This window comes from Peromyscus eremicus, chromosome 4, assembly GCF_949786415.1.
Source record: "Peromyscus eremicus chromosome 4, PerEre_H2_v1, whole genome shotgun sequence".
In the NCBI taxonomy this organism is placed as follows: Eukaryota; Metazoa; Chordata; class Mammalia; order Rodentia; family Cricetidae; genus Peromyscus; species Peromyscus eremicus.
The window spans coordinates 95,740,948-95,764,928 of record NC_081419.1 but is presented as its reverse complement, the minus strand read 5'-3'; the positions used below and the strand labels follow the sequence as shown (position 1 = coordinate 95,764,928).

The window sequence follows — 23,981 nt, the reverse complement described above, 5'->3', positions numbered from 1 at the left end:
GTAGCCCTGGCTGTCCTGGAACTCACTCAGTAGACTAAGCTGGCCTTGAACTCAAGAGACCCGTTTGTCTCTGCCTCCCGAGTGCTGGGATTAAAGCTGTGTGTCACCACCACCTGACTACATTGTATTTCCTTAATATGAGCTCAAAGATAAGGTTCAGGGAAGCTGCTACTGGACACTATTATAAGATTCTTGGGGTGCCAGAGATAGTGTCACAGGAATACATGCCAGCACCCACTGTAAGTTTGAAGCTAGTCTTGGTTACATAGGAAGAACTTAACTTTAAAAAATTATTCTAAAAAACCTATGGAATGGTGCCACTCACATTTAGGGTAGGTCTTTGCTCCTCCATTACATTTCCCTTAAAATACCCTCACAGACACGCCCAGAGTTGTTTCTCCCAGGTGATTATAAATCCAGTCAAGCTGACAAGGAAGATTAAACCATCACATGCTCTAATTCCCAAAGGCAAATAGATAGGTGAAGTGATGGAGAGCTTGCTCTCCTTACCTATTCTTCCTATAAAAGCTGTAACTATCTCCTCTCACTTCATCTAAAACAAAATGGCACATGGTCCTGAATGCTGTAAGAGAGCAGGCTGAGCCAAGCCATAGAAAGCAAGCCAGTAAGCAGCCACCTTCCATGGCCTCTGCAACAATTTCTGCTTCCAGGTTCCTGCCTTGACTTCCCTGGATAGTGGACTACAATCTATCAGAGGAAATAAGCCATCTCTTCCCCAAGTTGCTTTTGTCATGGTGTTTTATCACAGCAATAGAAAAGTAACTAATATAATGTATTTTTAAAATTAGAGTTTTTTAATTTATTTATTACTCATTTCCCTACATTCTAGGTTTCTTTTTGTCTCCGGAGTATCCAATACATTAAGCTTAGAGAACCTCACAAAAGTGTCCTCATATCTGAATGGGTAATGTTTGCAGGTTAGACACAATGCAGAAGAAGCACCCTATCTTTTTTTTTTTTTAGAAATTTGATGGTCACACAAGCTACAGTTCAATTTTCTTTGAGAATTATATGTGTTTATGTGCACGTACAAATGCATACATGTACATGTGGAGTCCAGAGAGCAAACACTGAGTGTCTTTCTCTATTCTTCTCCACTTTATTTTTTGAAATAGAATCTCTCATTGAACCTGAACTCAAAGATTTTGTGAGACTAGCTGGCCAGCAAGCTCCAAGGATCATCTGTCTCTCTCTCCTTAGCATTAGGATTACAGGTGTGTACTACCACATCCAGCGTTTTATGTGGGACCCTGAGTCCTCATGACCACCACAAGCATTTTGCTAACTAACCAACCCTTTCAGTCCTGCTTTGAGGACTTTGTGTGTATGTGCACACATATGTGTGGAGGTCAAAGGACAAGCTTAAGTATAGGTCCTTGACTTCCACCTTGTTTAAGACAGGGTCTCTTTGTTCACAGCTGCAGACATCAACCGGCCCATTAGGCTTTAGGTTTCCTCCTACCTCTGTCTCTTAGCCTGCCTTAGGAGTGCTGGAGTTACAGATGCTAACACGTTATTTTGCCCAGATTTATGTAGGATTCAAATATTGGTTCCTACTCCTATAGGACTAGCAGTTTGCCAACTGAGCCATATCTCCAGCCCTTTTTGAGGATTCTTTGATGACAATTTTATTGTACAAACTCTGTCTATGCACAAGATTAGAATACTGGCCTCAAACTCTTACACTTACTGCACACAGAGCAACATTAAGTGTTTTTTTTAAAATATTTTAAAATAAAGAGATATTTTGCCATCAAAGTAACTATGTCCAGAAAATTTTATTTCTTTCATCCATCTATTTCTTTTTTTTTCTTTTTAAAGATTTATTTATTATGAATACAGTGTTCTGCCTGCATGCCAGAAGAGGGCACAAGATCTTATTAGAGATGGTTGTGAGCCACCATGTGGGTGCTGGGAATTGAACTCAGGACCTCTGGAAGAGCCTTCTGTGCTCTTAACCTCTGAGCCATCTCTCCAGCCCTCCACCTATTTCTTAATGCTTGAAGATTTCAGACATGAAGTAGTCTTTACCTTTACTCTATAATTAAGTTTCTTACCCTTTAAATGATGTATGTCTGCCATCTGATACGATATGTTGTTCTGTAGCTTAACCTAAAAAAGAAATTGTTTTCATTTTAATAAAATATGTAGTTTCTTTCTTTTTTAACACAACATCCTATGTAGCCCCAACTATTCTTGAACTCACTATGTTATTTTTGTTGTTGCTGTTTGCTTGATTTAGGCTTTTCTTTTTGAGACAGGGTCTATCAATGCAGCCCTTGCTAGTCTGGAACTACTATGTAGACCAGGCTAGCCTTGAACTCATACAAATCTACCTGTCTCTGGCTCCAGTGCTGAGATTAAAGGTGTGTGCTACCACGCGTGCCTCAACTCTCTATAAAGTCAAGGGTGACCTGACTACTTGAGTTTCATGCCACCACGTCCCTAGTGCTCACATGGATGCACCGCTTCACCCACTAAGAATATGTAGTTTCATTCATATTCACTCATAGTCACTTTGAACTCGATCATAAATGCAAATAAAACTCTATTTATACTCCACCTCTATTTCAAAAGAATTAAGATATAAATTCTAATTCTGTAATGCTTTTTTTAAAATTGCATGGGAATGTTGACCTGATACACAGTATAACAATTTTCAAAAGTTTTTTGTTTAATTCATTTAACTTTATGTGCATTGGTATAAAGGTGTCAGATACCCTGGAACTGGAGTTACAGACAGTTGTGAGATGCCATGTGGGTGCTGGGAATTGAACCCAGGTCCTCTGGAAGAGCAGTCGGTGCTCTTAACTGCTGAGCAATCTCCCCAGCCCCGGATTTTCAAGTTTTCAAGTGTTTTTTTTTTTTTTTTTTTTTGGTTTTTCGAGACAGGATTTCTCGGTGTAGTTTTGGTGCTTGTCCTGGATCTCGCTCTGTAGACCAGGCTGGCCTCGAACTCACAGAGATCCACCTGGCTCTGCCTTCCGAGTGATGGGATTAAAGGCATGCGCCACCACTGCCTGGCTAAGTTTTAAAGTTTGAGTTGGAACATCATTAAATGTGTGACTCTCCACCCCAAATCTTATAGAAGACCTCTCACTAACTCAATATTAAGCTAACATTAACTGTTTGAAACATTCACTATCAAACCAAAAGTAATTCACACTTATCAAGCTTCTCCAGGGAAACACAGTGTTGGAGGTATGTGCTCAGGATTCCAAGTGGTGGTCACTGTCCTTTAGGAATCAGTATACATGAATGCCAATAACGTAGGCATGTGTGTGCGTGTGCGCGCGCACGCGTACGCGCATGTGTGTGTGTGTACACACGTGTACACGGAGATCAGAGGACAATTGCAGGAATTGGTTCTTTTCTTCCATCATGTGGATCCAGGAGATCAAACTCAGGCCATCAGGTTTACAGCCATCCCACCAGCTCTCACACTATCTTTTATGGCCACACACATTCCTTTCCCCTACCATCTAGTGTCAACATACTGGCAAGAATACAAAACAACAGAGAAAGCATAAGAGCATTTTCAAGGAATCAATAGGCAAGGTGGTACCTAAAGAGTATAATTCCTATGGTAATTCAGAGATTTTATGGAAAAGATTCTGTCTGAAATAGGAATTAAAGGCTGGGTAAAACCTGAAGCAAGTAGAAAGCACTTCAGAAGAGAGAAAATAACCAAGAAATGTATAGAGTCAAGAAGGCCTGAGATATATAAGAACACTCCAAAGTACTATCTGGTGATACAGTAGAAAGAATAGTAGGATAAGGAGCTAGGGGGTGGTTTAGGCAAGGAAGGACCTTTAGAATCAAGCAGGGTCTTCAGCCTAAGTTCCAATGACTTAATACTTAAGGTGAAAGTTTATCCATAAACAAAGAGCAGATGAAACCAGAACTGTCCCAAGAGCAGGAGTCTAGTAGTCTCACTGAAGTCTTGGGGGCTTTGAAGAAGGAAGTTAAATAATAAGGTTAATACACAGTTATAAAAAAAGGAATGAAGCACTAGTATATGGCACAACACAGGTACACTCTGAAAACACTACACAGGCAAGTGAAAGAAGAAACCACAAAACGGCAAAAAATTTCTGATCCCATCCATATGAACCACACCGAAAAGGCCAGTCCACAAGGACAGAAAGACAATGGCTGCCATTTGGGGAAGGAAGGTAACAGGAGTCTCTAAGGATAAACGAGGGCCTTTCACAAACATACGCGCTACACTTGAGCAGTATCCCCAGCATGCAAAGTAACTACTTATGTGCACAGGATTTCATTTTGGGAGATGAACACATTTTAGAATTAGACAGTGGTGACCAGCTGTGTAACACCATAAGTTTGCTTCTAAAAAACCCCACTGAACTATATACTTTAAAAGAGTCAATTTTATGTTGTATCAATTGCATCTACTTTTTTTTACATATATTTTATAATGCAAAAAAGAAAGAACTGTAAGAATACTGAGTGTGCTCTGAACAGCACACAGGAAAATGCAGCCAGAACAAACACGTGCGCTCAAGGACCTCATTATTCAGGAGAGACACTAACGAAAACAGGCAATTACAGCATGGTAAGATAAATGATATCATGAGGTTCTACAGACATGTAGGAGAACACAGTAGAAGCAGCATGTAAATCCACTCAGGAGAAAACAGAAGGCTTCTGCAGATGACAAGAATGCCTGACATGACTCCTACAGAAAGAGTAATGTTCACCCCAGGTGGAAGTAGGGGAGGTAAAGAGGAAAGACATTTAAAGATGCATCAAAACTTAGAAGTGAAAATCACTGAACATTCTAGGAGCTGCAATCACACCCAAGGAGCTGGAATAATGAATTAAGGTGAAATAGTAAGATGTTTCTCTTAAAAATTAATCAAGGTCTATAGCACAAGGGTCTTACAAAGAAGATAAGCACTTCCCATGGAATCTTAAAAGGACTTTTAGGCAAGAGCATGATTCCAATTTGTAATTTTGAAGTAAATTTGACTGCAGTATAATGAGTAGATCAGAGGGGACAAGACCAAACAGAGGAAACCAGGTAATTTTATAGGTGAGTCTCTAAACTAGGCCTGTTTGTCTAGGGATGACAAGCTAGGGATCATTGGTTACAATTTATTGGTTGGAGGAAAATTCCCCCGAAATATTTTGATATTGAGTTCCATAAAAATTCAATTTCCAATGTCTATAGATAATTTTGTGGGAAATGAGCCACACTGTTTGTGTCTATGCCTGCCTGATAGCTGTGGCGACAGTGACAGAGATAGTATATGGGCCACCAAAGCCTCAAGTACTTACTGTCCGGCTTTTTATAGGAAAGGTTCAATTACTCCTAAACTAACAGAATAAGAATAGAAAGGCAGCACCTTGAAATGGCTAAGTAGTTAAAGGTGCTTGCCACCAAGTCTGATGACCTGGGTTTGACCCCTAGAACTCACATGGTAGAAGGAGAGAACTGACTCCTGAAGTTGTCTTCTTCTTCTTTTTTTTTTTTTTTTTGGTTTTTTCGAGACAGGGTTTCTCTGTGTAGCTTTGTGCCTTTCCTGGATCTCGCTCTGTAGACCAGGCTGGCCTCGAACTCACAGAGATCCGCCTGCCTCTGCCTCCCGAGTGCTGGGATTAAAGGCGTGCGCCACCACCGCCCAGCCTGAAGTTGTCTTCTAACCTAAGTACAGTGGCATGGGCATGTTCCCCACCCTCAATAAATACATGTAAATGAAATACACATGGGGCCGGGGGGGGGGGGGGGGGGGGGGACGGGGACACAGACAAGTCAGCCAAGGAACAGTTTGCAGAACAGTAAGATATGAGACGCTAACTGAAAATCACTGGAGCTGGAGTCACAGACAGTTGTCAGCAGCTCAACATGGGTGCTGGGAACCGAACTCAGGTCCTATGGAAGAGAACGAGGTGCTCTTAATCACTGAGCCATCTGCCTAGCCCCTAATTTGGGTTCTTATCACTACTGATTAATTTTAAAATAATTAGTAATTAATTTGGGTTCACCACATAGCCACACACACTGCTAAATTGCCAATGTTGTAGAAAGCTCTAGAAATACTTTAGCTTTTCTTCTAAATATCTTCTAGATAAGAAACAGCACAAAAACTCAATGCATTTTTTTACTCCTTAACTCACAAAGGGATTCTCACAATCTGGGTTCTATGTGGCCTCCTTCTTTCCTTACTAGCTTTCACAGTGATCTCTTTGTTTCTGGAACTGGGAATTAAATCCAGGGCCACAAACCAGGGAAGTATTCTACGGCTAAGATACACCCCAGCTTACTTTCAGGCTTTTTACTTAAACTATGTAAGACATTCTTACTTCAGTACACAGGAATAAGTTTCTTTGCAGGTAAATGGTGTAGATGGGTGGATAGACAGACAACAGTCACAAACATAGCTCACCTCTTGCCCAAATTACATCTAAAATCACACACCGTGGTGGTTTGAGTAAGAATGCTCCATACAGGCTCATATATTTGAATGCTTAGTCACTAGGGAGTGGCACTATTAGAAAGGATTAAGATGATTAGGAGATGTGTCCTTGTTGGAAGAAATGTGTCACTGGGAATGGGCTTTGAGGTTTCAAAAGTCCATGCCAAGCCCTAAGTTTCTCTCTACCTGCTGCCATGCTCCCTGCCACGATAATAATGAACTAAATTCCTGAAACTAAGCAAGTCCCAATTAAATATTTTCTTTTATAAGAGCTACTTTGGTCATGGTGTCTCTTCACAGCAATAGAACAGTGACTAAGGCAGACACCAAACCAGACTTCAAAAATCTAAAATGGTGGCTAGGAATACTGGCCTTCAGTTATATAGTCTTAGTAACTGGACAGGCTGAGGCAGAAAGACTGCTTGAGCCCAGGAATTCAAGGCCAATGTGGAAAATATAGCAATATACCAAGTATAGAGAAAGAAAGAAAAAACTTTCTGTAATGTTGAAAATACCTTGCCTGGTTTCAGATTCTACTAAGTAATCTCCTCATAAGCAATCCATTAAAAACAACTGTTAATATTCTGATCCGCCCCTTGGCGCCGCCCTGAGTCTTGACGTAAAAACCCCACTCTAAGGAAAAACTCCTCACCTTCCTCTCTTTCTCTTCCACTTTTCCTCTCAGGAGGTGGGTGCCCTCGACCTCTCTCTCTCTTCCTCTCTCTCTTTCCTATCTTTCTCTTCATCTCTCTATTATAATAAACTCTCCACGTGGATGCAGAGTCTGGATTGTGAATTACTGGCCACCACCACTGCTGATGCCATGCCCGCATGGTGAGCATCTGCCCAGCATGCCAGCATGTTTCCCTGCATGCGCAGGATACCCTCAGGGGTCCCCCCATGCAATAATTCATAACATTGATGCCCAATGCTTTCTCCTGCCCACCTGCAGTCTGAGGAGCTCTGGAATCCTGTACTATCCATCATTTTTCAGGTTGGAGCATCACCAGGTACTCTTCACTCTACTGAATTGGTAAAGATTCCTCCCTTCCCTTCTGGCCATTTTCCCACAAGTGAGAATTCATCTTATTTTGCTCACTGGTACCATGTGTCTTTCAAGCTCTAAGCCCCTTGGCCCACCCCTGCCACTATGTGACGGCATATGGAGACAGCTTGTGCCCACTCAATTTCATGGCGCAGAGCCTTTGTTACAACGGTCCATTGGCTATCTTTTTTTTTTTAATTTTTTTATTCATTTTACATAACAACCACAGATCCCCCTCTCATCCCTCCTCTCACTCACCCCACCTCTCCTGCTTTCACATCTTTTTTTTTTTAACCAGTTCTCCAATATGTTTTTTTCTATTATCAGCTTGATACAGTATAAATTCTTATCCTAATAGTGAAATGTTTGATTGAGGCTTGCCCAGTAATTGAGTAAAACCAAAACTTATAAGCCACAGTCATGCTAGGGTCCCCCCTGCTATACAGCCTCCCTGGATCTGTGGGTTGCAGTCTGATTGTTCTTTGCTTTATATCTAGAATCCACTTATGAGTGAGTACATACCATGTTTGTCCTTCTGGGTTTGGGTTACCTCACTCAGGATGGTATTTTGTAGTTCCATCCATTTGCCTGCAAATTTCATGCTGTCATTGTTTTTCTCTGCTGAGAAAATGTGGTACATTGTGTATATGTACCACATTTTCTTAATCCATTCTTCAGTTGACAGGCATTTAGGTTTTTCCAGGTTCTGGCTATTACAAATAGTGCTGCTATGAACATAGTTGAGCATGTATCTTTGTGGTATGATTGAGCATTCCTGGGTATATGCCCAAGAGTAGTATGGCTGGATCTTTAGATTGATTCCCAGTTTTCTGAGAAACCGCCATACTGATTTCCACAGTAGTTGTACAAGTTTGCACTCCCACCAACAGTGGAGGAGTATTCCCTTTGCTCTGCATCCTCTCCAACATTGACTGTCATTAGTGTTTTTGATTATAGCCATTCTGACAGGTGTAAGGTGGTATCTCAGTGTTGTTTGGATTTGCATTTCTCTGATGATTAAGGATATTGAACATTTCTTTAAATGTCTTTCAGCCATTTGTGATTCTTCTGAGAATTCTGTTTAGCTCTTTAACCCATTTTTTTAACTGGATTGTTCAGTATTTTGATGTCTAGTTTCTTGAGTTTTTTTTTTTTTGGTTTTTCGAGACAGGGTTTCTCTGTGTAGCTTTGTGCCTTTCCTGGAACTCACTTTGTAGACCAGGCTGGCCTTGAACTCACAGAGATCCGCCTGCCTCTGCCTCCTGAATGCTGGGATTAAAGGCGTGCGCCACCACTGTCCGGCTTGAGTTCTTTATATACTTTGGAGATCATCAGTCCTCTGTCAGATGTGGGGTTGGTGAAGGTCTTTTCCCATTCTGTAGGCTGTCTTTTTGTCTTATTGACCGTGTCTTTTGCCCTACAAAAGCTTCTCAGTTTCAAGACGTCCCATTTATTATTTGTTGTGCTCAGTGTCCGTGCTGCTGGTGTTATATTTAGGAAGTGATCTTCTGTGCTTCCATTGGCTATCTTGCACCAGTCATTAGTCCTCGCTGACTCTCTGTGACGCTAGAGGTCAGATTCATCTCATTTCACTTGCTGGTACCATGTCTTTCAGGTTCATAGCCCTTCGTCCCCCATCCCTATGTGACGGCATATGGAGACAACCTGTGCCCTCTCAATTCCATGGCACATAGCCTTTGTGATAATGGTCCATTGGCTATCTTGAACCATTATCATTGGCCCTCACCAGAGGTCAGTCCACTGGGCCTTATACCTCATTGTAGAAAAATGCGCCTATGGCCCCCAGCCCCCACCACTGCCACCAACTCATGGCTCATTCCCCTGCAGCTGCTCGCACTATGCTGCAGCCCTGGGGAGTCCCTCTCTCTCTCCTTGCCTGGCTGCACTGCTACTTCTCTGTCTTTCTTTCACAAAGTCTATTTCCTATGTGAATGGAAATGTACAATTGATATGGCCATTTATATTTCTTTCTGACTTTTTTTTTTTTCCCCGAAACAGGGTTTCTCTGTGTAGTTTTGGTGCTTGTCCTGGTCGCTCTGTAGACCAGGCTGGCCTCGAACTCACAAAGATCCTCTTGGCTCTGCCTCCCCAGTGCTGGGATTAAAGGCATGCACCACTGCAGCCTGGCCTGACTGACTTTTAAATGCTTCAATTTATCTGTTCCTTATCCGCTCAGTTTATTTTGGAAAAAAAAAAAAAAAAAACAAAGCCCACATGAACACATGGTCAAGCCCCATATTTGATAGGGGTAATCATGTGATAAAAGCACTATCTTAAATAAGGGCAATCACATGGTCTAGCCGCCATCTTGGCTAAGGTCAAAACAGGCAGGTCATATGACCTTACCACCATCTTTACTAAGGGCAGCATGGGTGGGGCACCTAGTGCTGAGGCTATCATTATATTAAGATTTTAAATTTCAGATTTTAACATTAATACAATTCTGATACACTTTGGGTCACAAGCTCAGGATTTTATGGGTACGAGTCTACTGCTTTTCAGATGTCCCATCCCTGCTCCAGTTCAGGAGTCTTTCTCACCTGTCTATTCCTGAGGATGGCGTTTTCTCTCTCCTGGCCTCCAATTACCAAAACTACAGGCCTGAAGATTTCAAATAAATTCAATAAATTATTTTTAATACATTTTAACTCTTTCTCTAATCTATCTATTTCAGTGGGCTTCCATCTGGCTGAGTGACTTCAACCTGTGATATATAGACTTGCTGAAAGCTGATATGGTCCAGCCAAACACAATTATTTTCTATCTTTACAGCTAGCCAGAGTCCTGACCACCTGCACCCTGTTTCAGCTTGAAGCAGCTACAGAGAATACATCGTCCTGTGCTCCCTGTTCCCAGGACAGAAGGGCTAGGTTAGGGATGGAAATCCTGGCATAGAGTCCACCAAGAGGGTCCTTTTCCTTTTCTCAGAGTTGGGCTACACCCTGACTCACAAGTCCCTTTTCCCCTGTTCTCATTCGGCCTTGGGAGCTTTCTCCTGTCACTCTTATTTGTCTTCTCAGGGGACGGCTTAAGAAATAATTATTTCTCTATAAGTCATTCAGGATTATAATCTGGCTGTACTCAAAGATCAGAATTACAGCTATAGGGCCTTAAAAATGGTAATAGAATTAGATATCACTGCCAACAGCTTAAAGAATGTCTCTCCTTACTCAAGGTTTAATCAGGCTTAAGAATGTGAACCTCCCTGTCCTTGCTTAACTTCATTAAGCTGTAACTAACTGGGAAACCTGTATATTCACATTTAAGTCATATATATGCTCTCAAAGTTATAAATACATCTAACATATTTTGTTCCCCCAGTCCTTAAACACCTATAGAGATATGAGAAAAGCTTTTTATGATAGAGAGACATGTCAGTTCCTGGCAGCATCCTGTATCTCCTCCAAGAAGATAGATGGCCACAGAAGAACTTCCACCCAGAAGCTAATGGCAAGGCTGGCCATGCAGCGAAAAGCTGATCCTGTCCAGGCTGTAAGTAAGAGGAACAACAGGGATCAGATGTCCTCTCTGCCAAGACAGGTAGGTAGGATGACCGCCCCTCCCCCCCAATTTCTATTTCACACACACACACACACACACACACACACACACACACACACACACACAAATCTGTCAGATCTTCTGGGCTTATCAGCTGGACAAATGCTGCCTTTGGGGCCTCTGTCCCTCAGCGACCATGGAGAGACTTGGGATTGCTGCCTAGGTAGCTGGAAAGCTGTCTCACTTCTTAAATTTATCCTTCTCAGATCTGACGATGTTTGATGACTAGGGTGTATCAGTTTAACAGACCCAATTCCAAGATTATATATTATATATATATACTCTCCAATTACAGACAAGTATGCCTCATTTCACAGACTTCACGGTACAGGATAGACTGATTTCAGATCTAACTCCAGAGGTTCAAAGTTTTAATACTGATAAATGCAGCTTTGATAAACTGATAGAACATTGACTACAAAGAGTTCTTAAGAGTCCTTAAATGGATTTTTAACCCTTCTGCCATGATGTAAATTCATTCCAGCTCTCTTACAGATACCTACAGGCTCCTGGGAAAAGTTTTGCTACTGCATCAAGAAATCTGGTCTGACGAAAACTAATCTCCAGAGACCATTTCTGACCCCACTTATTTTTTTTTTTTTTTATTTTATTTATTTATTTATTTATTTATTTTTTGTTTTTTGAGACAGGGTTTCTCTGTGTAGCTTTGCGCCTTTCCTGAAACTCACTTGGTAGTCCAGGCTGGCCTCGAACTCACAGAGATCCGCCTGGCTCTGCCTCCCGAGTGCTGGGATTAAAGGCGTGCACCACCACCGCCCGGCCTTGACCCCACTTATTTTTCGAGCATATTTTGCAGATTCATTGTTCCCACCTGACCTCCAGAGAAATAGCAGATGCCATGGCTTCTATACTCCTGATTTGGCATGCCATTTCCCCCCAAGCTCCTGGAACACCACTGCTGCAACCTGCCTGCTCAGCTTCTTCAAGGAACGTTCCTGAGATCTTCTGCTGTGTGTGACTCCTGGTTTCCCTCTCCCCACTTCACCCCTTGTCAGCTTGAAACAGCCTCAAGAATCCAGTGCCCTTGTTCCCCCACTTGCTCCCATAACTCACCTCTTTTTATAATAATCAAAACAGAGGATGTTAATGTTCTGATCTACCCTTTGAAATCCCACCCCTTGGCACCACCCTGCATCCTGACATAAAAGCCTCATTCTAAGGAAAACTCCTCCCCTCCCTCTCTCTCTTCTGCTTTTCCTTTCACCAGGTGCACACCCTCGACATCTTTCTTTCTCTCTCTTTCCTATCTTTCTCTTCATCTCTCTATTATAATAAACTTTCCATGTGGATGCAGTGTCTGGGTCGTGGGTTGCTGGCCGCTGCCATGCCCGCATGGCATGCATCTGCCCTGCATGCCAGCATGTTTCCCTGCCCATGTGGGATACCCTCAGGGGTCCCCAGTGCAATAATTCATAACTTTTTTCAAAAATTACATATGGTCTTACTTCCAGTGAAAATGCCACTTAAGGTTTTTTTCAACCTTCAATGTTTATCAGAAGTGAGAATTCTGAGAATAAGAATTATGTCTCAGCTGAGTGGTGGTGGTGCACACCTTTAATCCCAGCACTCAGGAGGCAAAGGCAGGTTGATCTCTGAGTTTGAGGCCAGCCTGAATGTATGCTTGCTGAGTGACTCCCTAGACCTGTATGCTCCATGCTTTGTACTTTATACTCTTCCCTATAAAGTATGTTCATTCATGCTTCATTCAAAATTAAATTTAATTAGTTATCAAGATTGGGGGGCAGGGGAGGCAGGGTCTGGTATCCTAGGCTGGCTTCAAACTAGGTATGTAGGTGAAAATGACCTTGAAACTTTTTTCTTTTTCAAGACAGGGTTTTTCTGTGTAGCTCTGGCTGTCCTGAACTTTCTGTGTAGACCAGGCTAGCCTTAAACTCACAGAGATCAGCCTGCCTCTGCCTCCCTAATGCTGGGATTAAAGGCATGCACCATCATCACTGGGCTAACCTTGAAACTTCTAATGATCCTGCCTCCACCTCCCAAGTGCTGGGATTACAGGTTGCGCATCCATACCCAGTTTATGTAGTGCTGGGACTGAACCCTGAGTCTAGTACATACGAGGCAAGCATTATGGCAACTAAGCTACATTCCTAATCCCTCACAGATTTCTGAACTTCCTCACTTAATTCCATCAACACTTTCATTGTCTTAAGAGTTTATTTCTTCACTACTTTTCTGTAATACTGATCTCTAGGACTGGAGTCAATTCACTATACTCTCTCTAGCCGCTGCCATGTCAATGTCTTTTTCGCTGGCTACATTTCTCACTGCTGTGACAAAATAATCAACAGAGACAACCTAAGGGAATCTATAGTTATACAGTCCTGAGTCCACAATTTCTCATCTGATCTTGGAAGCTAAACAAAGTGGGGCTTAGTTAGTACTTACATTAGAGAAGCAAACTAAAGGGACCGAGGTTTACTGCTGGTTTACAGTTTCAAGTGAGTGTAGTCTTGTCACCTGCCTTCATATATTTGGGTAGACTATCACGGTGCTAAGACTGTGGAGGGAGGGAGTAGTTCTGAGGTATTTTGTTCCTGACCCCTTCCTGTCTTCCTCTATGGCCCCACTCCCAGGCGCCTATTTCCTTCAGTCAAGCTCTATCTCAAGTTTCCAGCCTCCCAAATTAACACCACCCCCTGGGGACTAAGCCCCAAACACATAAGCGTTTTTGAGGACACCTCCTGTCCAAATAGTAGTCCTAAGACCTCTTTTCTGAGGCACGCACGGGTTCTTGTCTCTTCTCAGGAAGAATTACCTTCTTATAGTTCCTAGCATACTTCTTATTCATTCCCAGCTATTTCATACACGTCCTCTAACCTTTCATCCTCTACTACCTAAAACTTTTTCTTTATTCACCTACCAGCCCTTCCTGAAACTCTTTTAATGCTCTCCCCAGGCCTCGTGGTTTGTCTAGATTAACGCTGGCAGCTGTTACCAGCTCAGCTGCTGTTTTCCTTTTCATCTGGGACCCTGAAAATGGCTCAGCTGTGTCTGCTTCACTTTCCTTATGGCTTGTTCTCCGGCAATTAGCACAGCTATGACCAATTACGACAAAGGTTACATATACTTAGCTTTTAATAAGCTACCATCATTTCTCTCTCTGTCTCCAACACCAAAAAGTGTCTGCCTCCCACCCCCATTTTAAAACTCTATCTGAGGTCACACTCAAATGATTCTACAAACAATTCTATCTTCTTTAATATATTTGGTAGTTATATAAACACACACACATATGTATGTATGTATTATGTTTTTAGTTGTTTTTGTTTTTTAAACTGGGCTGGTAAAATGGCTCAGTGGGTTAAAGAACTTGCCATCAAGCCAGACAACCCAAGTTTGATTCCCCAGAACCCTCATGCTGGATAGGAGAGAACTGACTTTCACAAGTTATCCTCTGACCCCTAATATGTGCTATGACCACATATATACACAAAATAAATAAATAAATGTAATAAAAATTAAGACATTTTCTAAACTGAGAAGCAAAGGCAGGAGAATTACAAATTCAAGCCAGCTTACACTATTGTAGTTTTTGTTTTTCACTCTTTTGGGGGGCCCACCACCCAGCTGCCAAATAAATATACACATGGAGGCTTATACTTAATTATCAACGCCTGGCCTTAGCTTGGCTTGTTTATAGCCAGCTTTCCTTAACTTATCCCATCTATCTTTTGCCTTTGGTCTTTTATCTTTCTCTATTTCTGTGACCTTTCATTATTTCTTTCCAATTTTAGTATATGTGCTGCCAAAGCGAGCACACCTTTCATTATTTCTTACTCTGTGGCTTGCTGCATAGCTGGATGGCTGGCCCCTGGAGTCCTCCTTCTTCTATGGCTACTTCTCTTTTCCTCCCAGGTTTCTCCTTCTATATATTCTCTCTGCCTGCCAGCCCTGCCTATCCTTTCTCCTGCCTTTCTATTGGCCATTCAGTTCTTTATTAGACCATCAAGTGTTTTAGACAGTCACAGTAACACAGCTTCACAGAGTTAAACAAATGCAGGACAAACAAAAGTAACATACCTTAGAATAATATTCCCCAACACAATACAAATAAAGCAAGTTATAGACTTCAAAATTCACAAAGAAACAAACAACAAAAAACCCATAGTCTTTCCCCTCCACCACCTAGCAAGATTCAGAAGCTTAGGGATGATGATGGTACAGAAACTCAAGAAGATTTGATAAATAGCCAGGTATAGCAATTACTCATCTATACTGTTTTTGGCTAGAAAATATGCCAGCTGTCTGAAAATGGAGCACCATTAACAACTATGCTACCATTGATAATCAACTTATAAGGAAAAATATTTATTTAGGCTTTTCTTTCAAAGATTTCAGTTCACAGCCACTTGGTCCCTTTGTCCCTTGGGCCTGTAGCAAGATAGCACAACATGGCAGGGAATACATGGAAAAGGCCTGCTCATCTCTGCTGGGAAGCAAAGAGAGGAAGCAGATGGGCTGGGATATCAATTTCTCCCTCGAGGGCCTGGCCTCAAAGACTCCACTTGTTTCCACTAGGCCTTACCACTAGGTCCTACCAGCTCCCAATAGCGCTGTGCACCGGGAACAAAGCCTTCAACACATGAACTTTTCAGCAATGTTCAAGCTCTAAATTAGGGGTGAAGAGGTGGCTCAGCAGTTAAGAGCACTTGCTGCTTTTCCAGAGGACTTGGTTTCAGTTCCTAGCATCCATATGGCAGTTCACAACTGTCTGTAACTCCAAGTTTCAGAGAATCTATGCCCTCCTCTGGCCTTCAAGGAAAGAGGCACTCACATGGTGCACATACATACATTTAGGCAAAACTCATACACATGAAATAAAGAGCCAAGCTATAGCATAGAGAATGTACATTAAATGTTTATTTTATACCAGCTCCTGTGATAAAATTCTCTTTCTATGTATAACCTCATTTAATGCTTACAACCACCCTTCAAAGTAGGCACAGTAATATTCTCCATCTCACAGATGTGGACCCTGTGTCTTAAGTCATAGGCACAGATCCTGGATACTCTTCCAAGCAGTACCAATCCAAAGACTGTGCCTGTGACCACTGTGCATGTATTAGATGTGACAGAAGAGTAATCTTTTCCATTTCACATGTAAGATGCGAACAACATTTCAAATACACTTGTTTATTTTACTTGATCCATTAAGATCCGCCTCTCTTGAAATAGTAGAGGAAACCACACTTTGCTGCATGGGGAGTAGGATATGTAAGTCAAAGTCTTGTTATATAGTCCTGGGTGCTCCTGAACTTGTAGCAATCTTCCTGCTTCTTTTTGAGTGCTGGTTTAAAAGCACTTGTCTGTGGTGATATATTGTGTCCCCCAATATATTGTGCATCCTAATAAACTTACCTGGGGTCAGAGGGCAGAACAGCCGCTAGATAGACATAGAGGCCAGAAAATGGTGGCACACACACCTTTAATCCTGTCACTTGGGAGGCAGAGATCCATCTGGATCTCTGTGAGTTCAAAGCCACACTGGAAACAGCCAGGCATGGTGACTCACGCCTTTAATCCCAGAAAGTAATGTCAGGAAGCAGAATGGTATATAAGGTGTGAAAACCAGGAACTAGAGCTGGTTAAGCTTTTAGGCTTCGAGCAGCAGTTCAGCTGAGATTCATTCCAGATGAGGACTCAGAGGCTTCCAGTCTGAGGAAACATAATCGGCCGAGAAGTTGGCGAGATGAAGTTAGCTGTGGCCTGTTCTCTCTCTCTGATCTTTCAGCAAACCCCAATACCTGGCTCTGGGGTTTTTTTTTGTTTTTTTTTGTTTTTTGTTTTTTTGTTTTGTTTGTTTTTTCAAGACAGGGTTGTAGCACGAATCTTAAAGAGTCTTATTAATAAGAATAAGCCTGAGGCCAGTTATTGGGGTGAAATGCTAGAAGATCAGAGAGACAGAACAAGCCACAGCTTCCTCACCTGGCCAATTCCTCAGCTGATCCTGTTTCCTCAAACTGGAAGCCTCTGAGTCCTCATCCAGAATGAATCTCAGCTAAACTGCTGCTCAAAAGCCTCAATGCTTAACCAGCCAAATGCTTCTAGTTCCTGGTCTTCACGCCTTATATACCTTTCTGATATCTGCCATCACTCCCTAGGATTAAAGGCTCGCTTTCTGGGATTAATAAAGGTGTGAGTCACCATGCTTGGCTGTATCCTTGAACAGATGGATTTCTGCCTCTGGAATGCTAGGATTAAAGGCGTGTGCTACCACTGCCTATCCTAAGTATCTAGTGGCTTTTCTGTTCTCTGACCCCAGATAAGTTTATTAGGGTATACAATATTTTGGGGAACACAATACCACCACATTTCCTCTCTTTTTGTCTAAAATTTAAAAAAGCTTATAACTAATACAAGAAAAAACTATATCCAATAAGTATATACAATATACAGTCAAGATTACATTAACGATGTCTAGTCCATTAACATTTGACAGATTCAGACAAAAAACTCCATTATGCCGGGCGGTGGTGGCGCACGCCTTTAATCCCAGCACTCGGGAGGCAGAGCCAGGCGGATCTCTGTGAGTTCGAGGCCAGCCTGGGCTACCAAGTGAGTTCCAGGAGAGGCACAAAGCTACACAGAGAAACCCTGTCTCAAAAAAAGAAAAAAAAAATCAGGAAAAAACTCCATTATATATATTAACAATGTCCAGTCCAGTAACATTGATAAACTCAGACAAAAATTTTTCATTACTTATCTTATTTAAAACAAGTAGTTCCGTTTTAAAAGTAGATTCCATAATCTCCTTTTTATCTTATCACAGGGTTTCTCTGTGTAGCTTTGTGCCTTTCCTGGATCTTGCTCCGTAGACCAGGCTGGCCTTGAACTCACAGAGATCCGCCTGCCTCTGCCTCCCAAGTGCTGAGATTAAAGGCGTGCGCCACCACTGCCCGGCCTGGGTTTGTTTTTGTTAATAAGACCTTTTAAGATTTGTGCTACACTTGTCTTATTACATACTTTTAAAAATAATTTTATTATATTAACTTACTTATTGCATGTTTGCATGTTTGTGTACATGGGTGGTGGTCAGAAGAAAACTTGCAGGAGTTGGTTCTTTCCTTCACCATGTGGGTTCCAGAGATTGAACTGATTGAAATCAGGTCAGCAGGCTTAATCACAAGTGCATTTACCTGCTGGACCATTAGCTACCTCACTAGCCTTATTAGTTATATACTTTAAATCGCACTCAAAGTCTTTGGTCATGATCGGCTGTAAAGAACCACAATGTTTTTTTCCATTTTTCATTAATTTTTTTTGTTTGTTTGTTTTTCGAGACAGGGTTTCTCTGTGCAGTTTTGCGCCTTTCCTGGAACTCACTTTGTAGACCAGGCTGGCCTCGAACTCAAGAGATCCACCTGCCTCTGCCTCCAGAGTGCTGGGATTAAAGGCGTGTGCCACCACTGCCCAGCTTTCATTAATTGTATTTTATTGTGTTACACATTCATTATTCATTCAATTAATAATTTATAAAGTATTTACTGAGTGCACTAAGTGCTAAGACTGGGCATACAAAGTATTTTGTTGGTCTGTTAAATCACTGAAATCATTCATTTCACTAGACAGTCACAAGGAAATACTGAGCACCCAGTAGGTGAAGGACACTGCAGAGATTAAAGATATAGAAACATATAGGAAGCCAGATGGTAGTGGTACAGGCCTTTAATCCCAGAACTTGGGAGGCAAAGGCAGGTGGATTTCTGTGAGTTTGAGGCCAGCCAAGATACACAAAGAAACCCTATCTTGAAAAACAAAAACAAAGAAAGATACAAGAAACAGAAGGGAGTTCTGATTGGATGATACAAACTCTAGAGTCACGGGCCTGTAGAGAATAACTGAAGTACAGATGGGAGTTCTGATTGGATGATACAAACTCTGGAGTCATGGGCCTGCAGAGAATAACTGAAGTACAGAAGGGAGTTCTGATTGGATGATACAAACTCTGGAGTCATGGGCCTGCAGAGAATAACTGAAGTACAGAAGGGAGTTCTGATTGGATGATACAAACTCTGGAGTCACGGGCCTGCAGAGAATAACTGAAGTTTTGTGAGCAAATATGGTTACTTAGGAAAAGAATAAAATGAAGAGGCTTCAAACTAAAATGAGTGAATGGTACTAAACAATGGTAAGCAGAGATGAATCCAGCAAAGGAGAGTAAGAAACGGAAAACTGGTATCATGGGAGCCAAGAGCATAGTGAACTGGACAAAAGATGCTGAGACATGAGGAGTAGGAAAAGAAAATGCAGGCATGAGAAAAACAATTCTCTTCAAGAAAATCTGACTGCAAAGGGGGAAGATTCAAGTATTTGTAAATGCTACAGAGCATTTGTTTGTTTGCTTGTTTTTTGAGACAGGGATTCTCTATGTAGCCCTGGCTATCCTCGAACTCACAGAGATCCGCTGCCTGCCTCTGGTTTCAATGGTATGCTTCACAATTGTCTAGCAAGGGAACAAATTTATAGAGAGATTTATTAAAGGTCTCCAAAGAGCAAGTAGGAAGATTGACAAAAGGACCTTCCTTTAACTAAAGACTAAACAGTGTAGATGTGAGTATGCCTGCAGATTTGGTAGAACAAGTTTTACCATACAATTCTTAAACAGGCAGGGGACAGCCCTGAGAAAGGAGAAAAGGAATTTAAATGGGGGGAAGGGTGAGAAAAAAGGAGGAGTTGGTCTGAACAGGGAAGAGATCTGAAAAGTATTCTAAAGGGCATACTGCCTAGAGAAATTTACTTAAGGTGTGGCTATTTAGTTTGCTGCCCCAAAATTTCTACAAGTATGGTTATATGATTTTCTCCAACAATGCTTGAACAGTGAACAATGCCAGTATTGCAGGGGCAGGGGCAGGAGGACCTGAAGTTCAAGACTTGCTAAGTTGCATAGTGAGTCCCAGAGCAGCCTAGGGTATTTAGCAACCTACCAGAGGACAGGAAAGAAGGGAACTAGGCAAACATTCTGCCAACTGAGGTATAATCTCAGCCTTCAATGCAATTTTAATACGCATCCCCCAAAGACTAAGAGTGCTGAGCATTTTTCATACATTTATTGACCTTTTAAATTTCTTCTTTCTTTTTAAAAAAATTAACTAATATTTACATATGTGGGTGTTTTGTCTGCATGTATATCTGTGTACCACATGTGTACCTATTGCTCACGGAGGTCAGACAATGGTGTCAAATCCCCTGCGACTGGAGCTGCCATGTGGATTCTGGGAATTGACCCCGGGTCCTCTTTCTCTTAACCACTGAGCCATCTCTTGAGCTCCTTTTATTTCTTCTTTTGAGAATTGTTTCTTCAATTCTATTCCACCGATTTACAAGTCAGTTTGTTTCAGTGCCATGCTGGAACATGAATCTTGTTATAATGAATGGCTCTGTAGCATAATTTGAAACCGGGTATTGTGATGTCTCCAGCATTACTCTTTCTACCTAGGACTGCTTTGACTGTTCTGTCTTTTGTGTTTTCACACAAATTTTAGAGATTTTTCTCTTCTAATTTTGTGAAGCATGCCACTGGAATTTTGATGGGGACTGTGTTGCTTATGTATTGGTTTAAATATTAAGGCAACTCCACGTAGTTAAAAGGGAGGTTTATATTGTGGGGTAACTTACAAGTAACAGAGATAGGTTACAGGGTCTGGGAAAGGTGAAGCACAGTCCAGTGGTGTTCCCTGGAGAACTCTGCTCAGTCTACCTCCAGCGTCCAGGATCCAGGATCCAAGAGAGCTCGCCCATCTGGATCTTGGGTCTTTAGGAGTCCTCTCTCTGCTCCGCCTTGTAGGCGTGACAGTTACCAAAGCCTCAAAGGGGGTGGTACTTCCAGGTCAAAGCTGGAACAGCTACCCACTACACATATGTAGATTACTTTTGGTAATATAGCCATTTTTACAATATAAATTTTGCCAAACTATGAGCATGGGAGATTTTTTTACATTATAATGTCTTCAATATCGCTCTTCCATTTTAAAGTTTTCATTGTAGAAGTCGTTCACATCCTTGGTTAGGCTTATCTTTAGTTTTAGCTCTTTTTTGTTGTTATTTGTTTAAGCTACTGTGACTGTTTTCCCTTCCCCTTATTTCTTTCTCAGCAAGTTCACTACTAAAAGACAGAAAAGCGACTAATCTTCATGTGTTGGTTTAGTATCCTTCTATACTGCTAAAGGCATTTATGAGACCTTAAGAATTTTCTAGGACATAGCAGTAGTTCTCAACCTGTGGACAGCGACCTCTTGGGGATCAAATGACCTTTTCACAGGGGTCACATATCATATATCCTGCATATCAGACATTTACATTACAATTCATAACAGTAGCAAAATTACAGTTATGAAGTAGCAACCAAAATATTTTTATAGTTGGGGATCACCATAACATGAGGCACTGTACTGAAGGGTCATAGCATTAGGAAGGTTGAGAACCAATAGTCTATCGGGTCTTTAAGTATAGGATCATACAAACAGGGATAACTTGTCTTCTTCCTTCTCTATTTGGATCTCTCTTATTTCCTTCTCGTCTCATTGCTTTAGCTAAGTCCTCAAGCATTATACTAAGTGAAGTAGATACTATGTCTCATTTCTGATTTTAAAAGAAATGCTGTCAGTTTTTCCTGATCTAGTAGTATATTGGCTGTTGTTCTATCATATTTATCTTCATTATGCTGAAGTATGTTCCTTCTGTTTGTTTCCTTGGGGCTTTTTATCATGAAATGATGTTGAATTTTGCCAAAGGCCTTTTCATGATCATGTGATATATGTATGTGTGGTGTATGAGTACACCTGTGTGTGCTTGACATTCATGTGTATGAAAGTCAGAGGTTGGTGTCAGGCATTATCTTCTTCTCTTTTTCCCTTTCTTTCTTTTCTTTTCTTTCCTTTTTTTTTTTTTTTTTTTTTTTTTTTTTTTTTTTTTTTTTTTTTTTTTTTTTTTTTGAGACAGGGTTTCTCTGTGTAGCTTTGAGCCTTTCCTGGAACTCACTCTGTAGCCCAGGCTGGCCTCAAACTCACAGAGATCCGCCTGCCTCTGCCTCCCGAGTGCTGGGATTAAAGGCGTACGCCACCACCGCCCAGCCAGGCATCACCTTCTAATGAGTTTCTGTTGTATTTTTTGAGGGTTATTCACAGTTTCACCATCTCTCACTAAACCTGGACTTTACCTTTTCAGTTACAGGGGCTGACCAAGAGCCACTGGGATCTACCAGTTTTCCCCCATTCCCTCCCAGCCCCTAGCACTCAGGTCCCAGGCAGGCTGCCATGTCTTTCATATGGGTAATGGGAATCTCAACTCAGGTCCTCATGCTTAAGCACCAAGGACTCTAGCCACTGAGTCATCTCCCCAGCCTGGTTTCTGTCTTTAAGCATATGTATGTGCTATATTATATTTTATGATTTGAACCATCCCTGAATGAAACTCTGGAATGAAACCAACTTGATTATAGCATGTGGTCTTTGCAAATGTGTTACTGAATTTGGTTTGCAAATACTTTACTGATAATTTTTGTTTCTATGTTCATGATGGAAATTGGTCTAAAGTTTTCTTTCTGTGTCCTTACCTGATTTTGGTATCAGGGTAATACTAGACTCACAGAATCAATGTTTGTATTCCTCTGCTTTTTTATTTTATATGACAGGAGCATTGGTGTGAACTCTTCTTTAAAAGTCTAATAGAATTCAGCAGTGAATCTGTCCATCCTGGGCTTTTCTTTGTTGGAACTCTTCATTGCTGCTTCAATCTCACTGCCTGGGATAAGTCTATTTACATGGCTTACATCTTCTGGATTTAAGTAGGTCACATGTGACTAAGAATTTATATCCTTATCTTCATTTTCCAGTTTTCTTTAAATGTAAACTTTCTTTTTTTTTCTTTTTTATTTTTCTTTTTTTTTTTTTTGGTTTTTTGAGACAGGGTTTCTCTGTGTAGCTTTGCGCCTTTCCTGGAACTCACTTGGTAGCCCAGGCTGGCCTCGAACTCACAGAGATCCGCCTGGCTCTGCCTCCCGAGTGCTGGGATTAAAGGCGTGCGCCACCACCGCCCTAAATGTAAATTTTCAAGGTGTTCTTTAATAATCTTGTGTCTTAGGGTTTTTATTGCTGTAAAGAGACACCATGACCATGGAAACATTTAACTGTGGAGGCTCGCTTACAGTTTCAGAAATTCAGTCCATTATTATCATGACAGGAGCATGGTAGTGTGCAGGCAGTTGTGGTGCTGGAGTAGTAACTGAGAGTCCTACATCTTGCATGCAACAGGAAGTCAACTGAGACACTGGGTGTATCCTAAGCATAGGCAAGCTCAAAGCCCGCCCCACAGTGACACACTTCCTCTAACAAGGCCATACCCACTCCAACAAAGCCACACCTCCTAATAGTGCCACTCCTTATGAGCTTATGGAGGCAGATTACATTCAAACTAGCACATCTTGTAAAGTTTACAATGTTGTATGTAATGCTCTTCCTTTTAGTTCTTCACTTTCTTTTGACTACTTTTGCTAAGACTTTCTTATCTTGTTTGGTTTTTCCAAAGAACTTTTTGTTTTGTTAGTTTTTTGTATTATTCTTTTAATCTCCATTTCGTTAGTTCCTGCTCTGATCTTTATTATTTCATCTACTGTTTTGGGATTTGGTTTGCTCTTTTTCTTTCTTTTCTTTTGTGACTGTGAGGTGTATTATTAGGTTATTTATTTGAGATTTCTCTAATATTTCAATGTTGACACTTACAGATAAAAACTTACCTCTCAGACTTGCCTTAGTTGTAATCCCAAAGGGTCTGGTGAGTTGTTTTCACTTTCATTTGATTCTAGAAACTTAATTTGTTCCTGATTTTTCAATAGTATCTTCAATAATAAAGGAGAG

The 23,981-nt window shown here is 41.3% G+C and overlaps 1 protein-coding gene across 4 annotated transcripts in view; it reads right to left on the bottom strand.

Annotated features, from left to right (window-relative positions):
- Positions 1–23,981, bottom strand: part of Golm2 (golgi membrane protein 2) — a 73,695-nt gene that overhangs the window by 39,739 nt on the left and 9,975 nt on the right. For all 4 annotated transcript variants that reach the window (XM_059261267.1, XM_059261264.1, XM_059261265.1 and 1 more), the window contains exon 2: positions 2,079–2,133. In XM_059261267.1, the coding sequence (XP_059117250.1) occupies positions 2,079–2,103 (25 nt within the window). In that variant the 5' untranslated portion in view covers positions 2,104–2,133. The remainder of the gene's footprint in view (positions 1–2,078; positions 2,134–23,981) is intronic.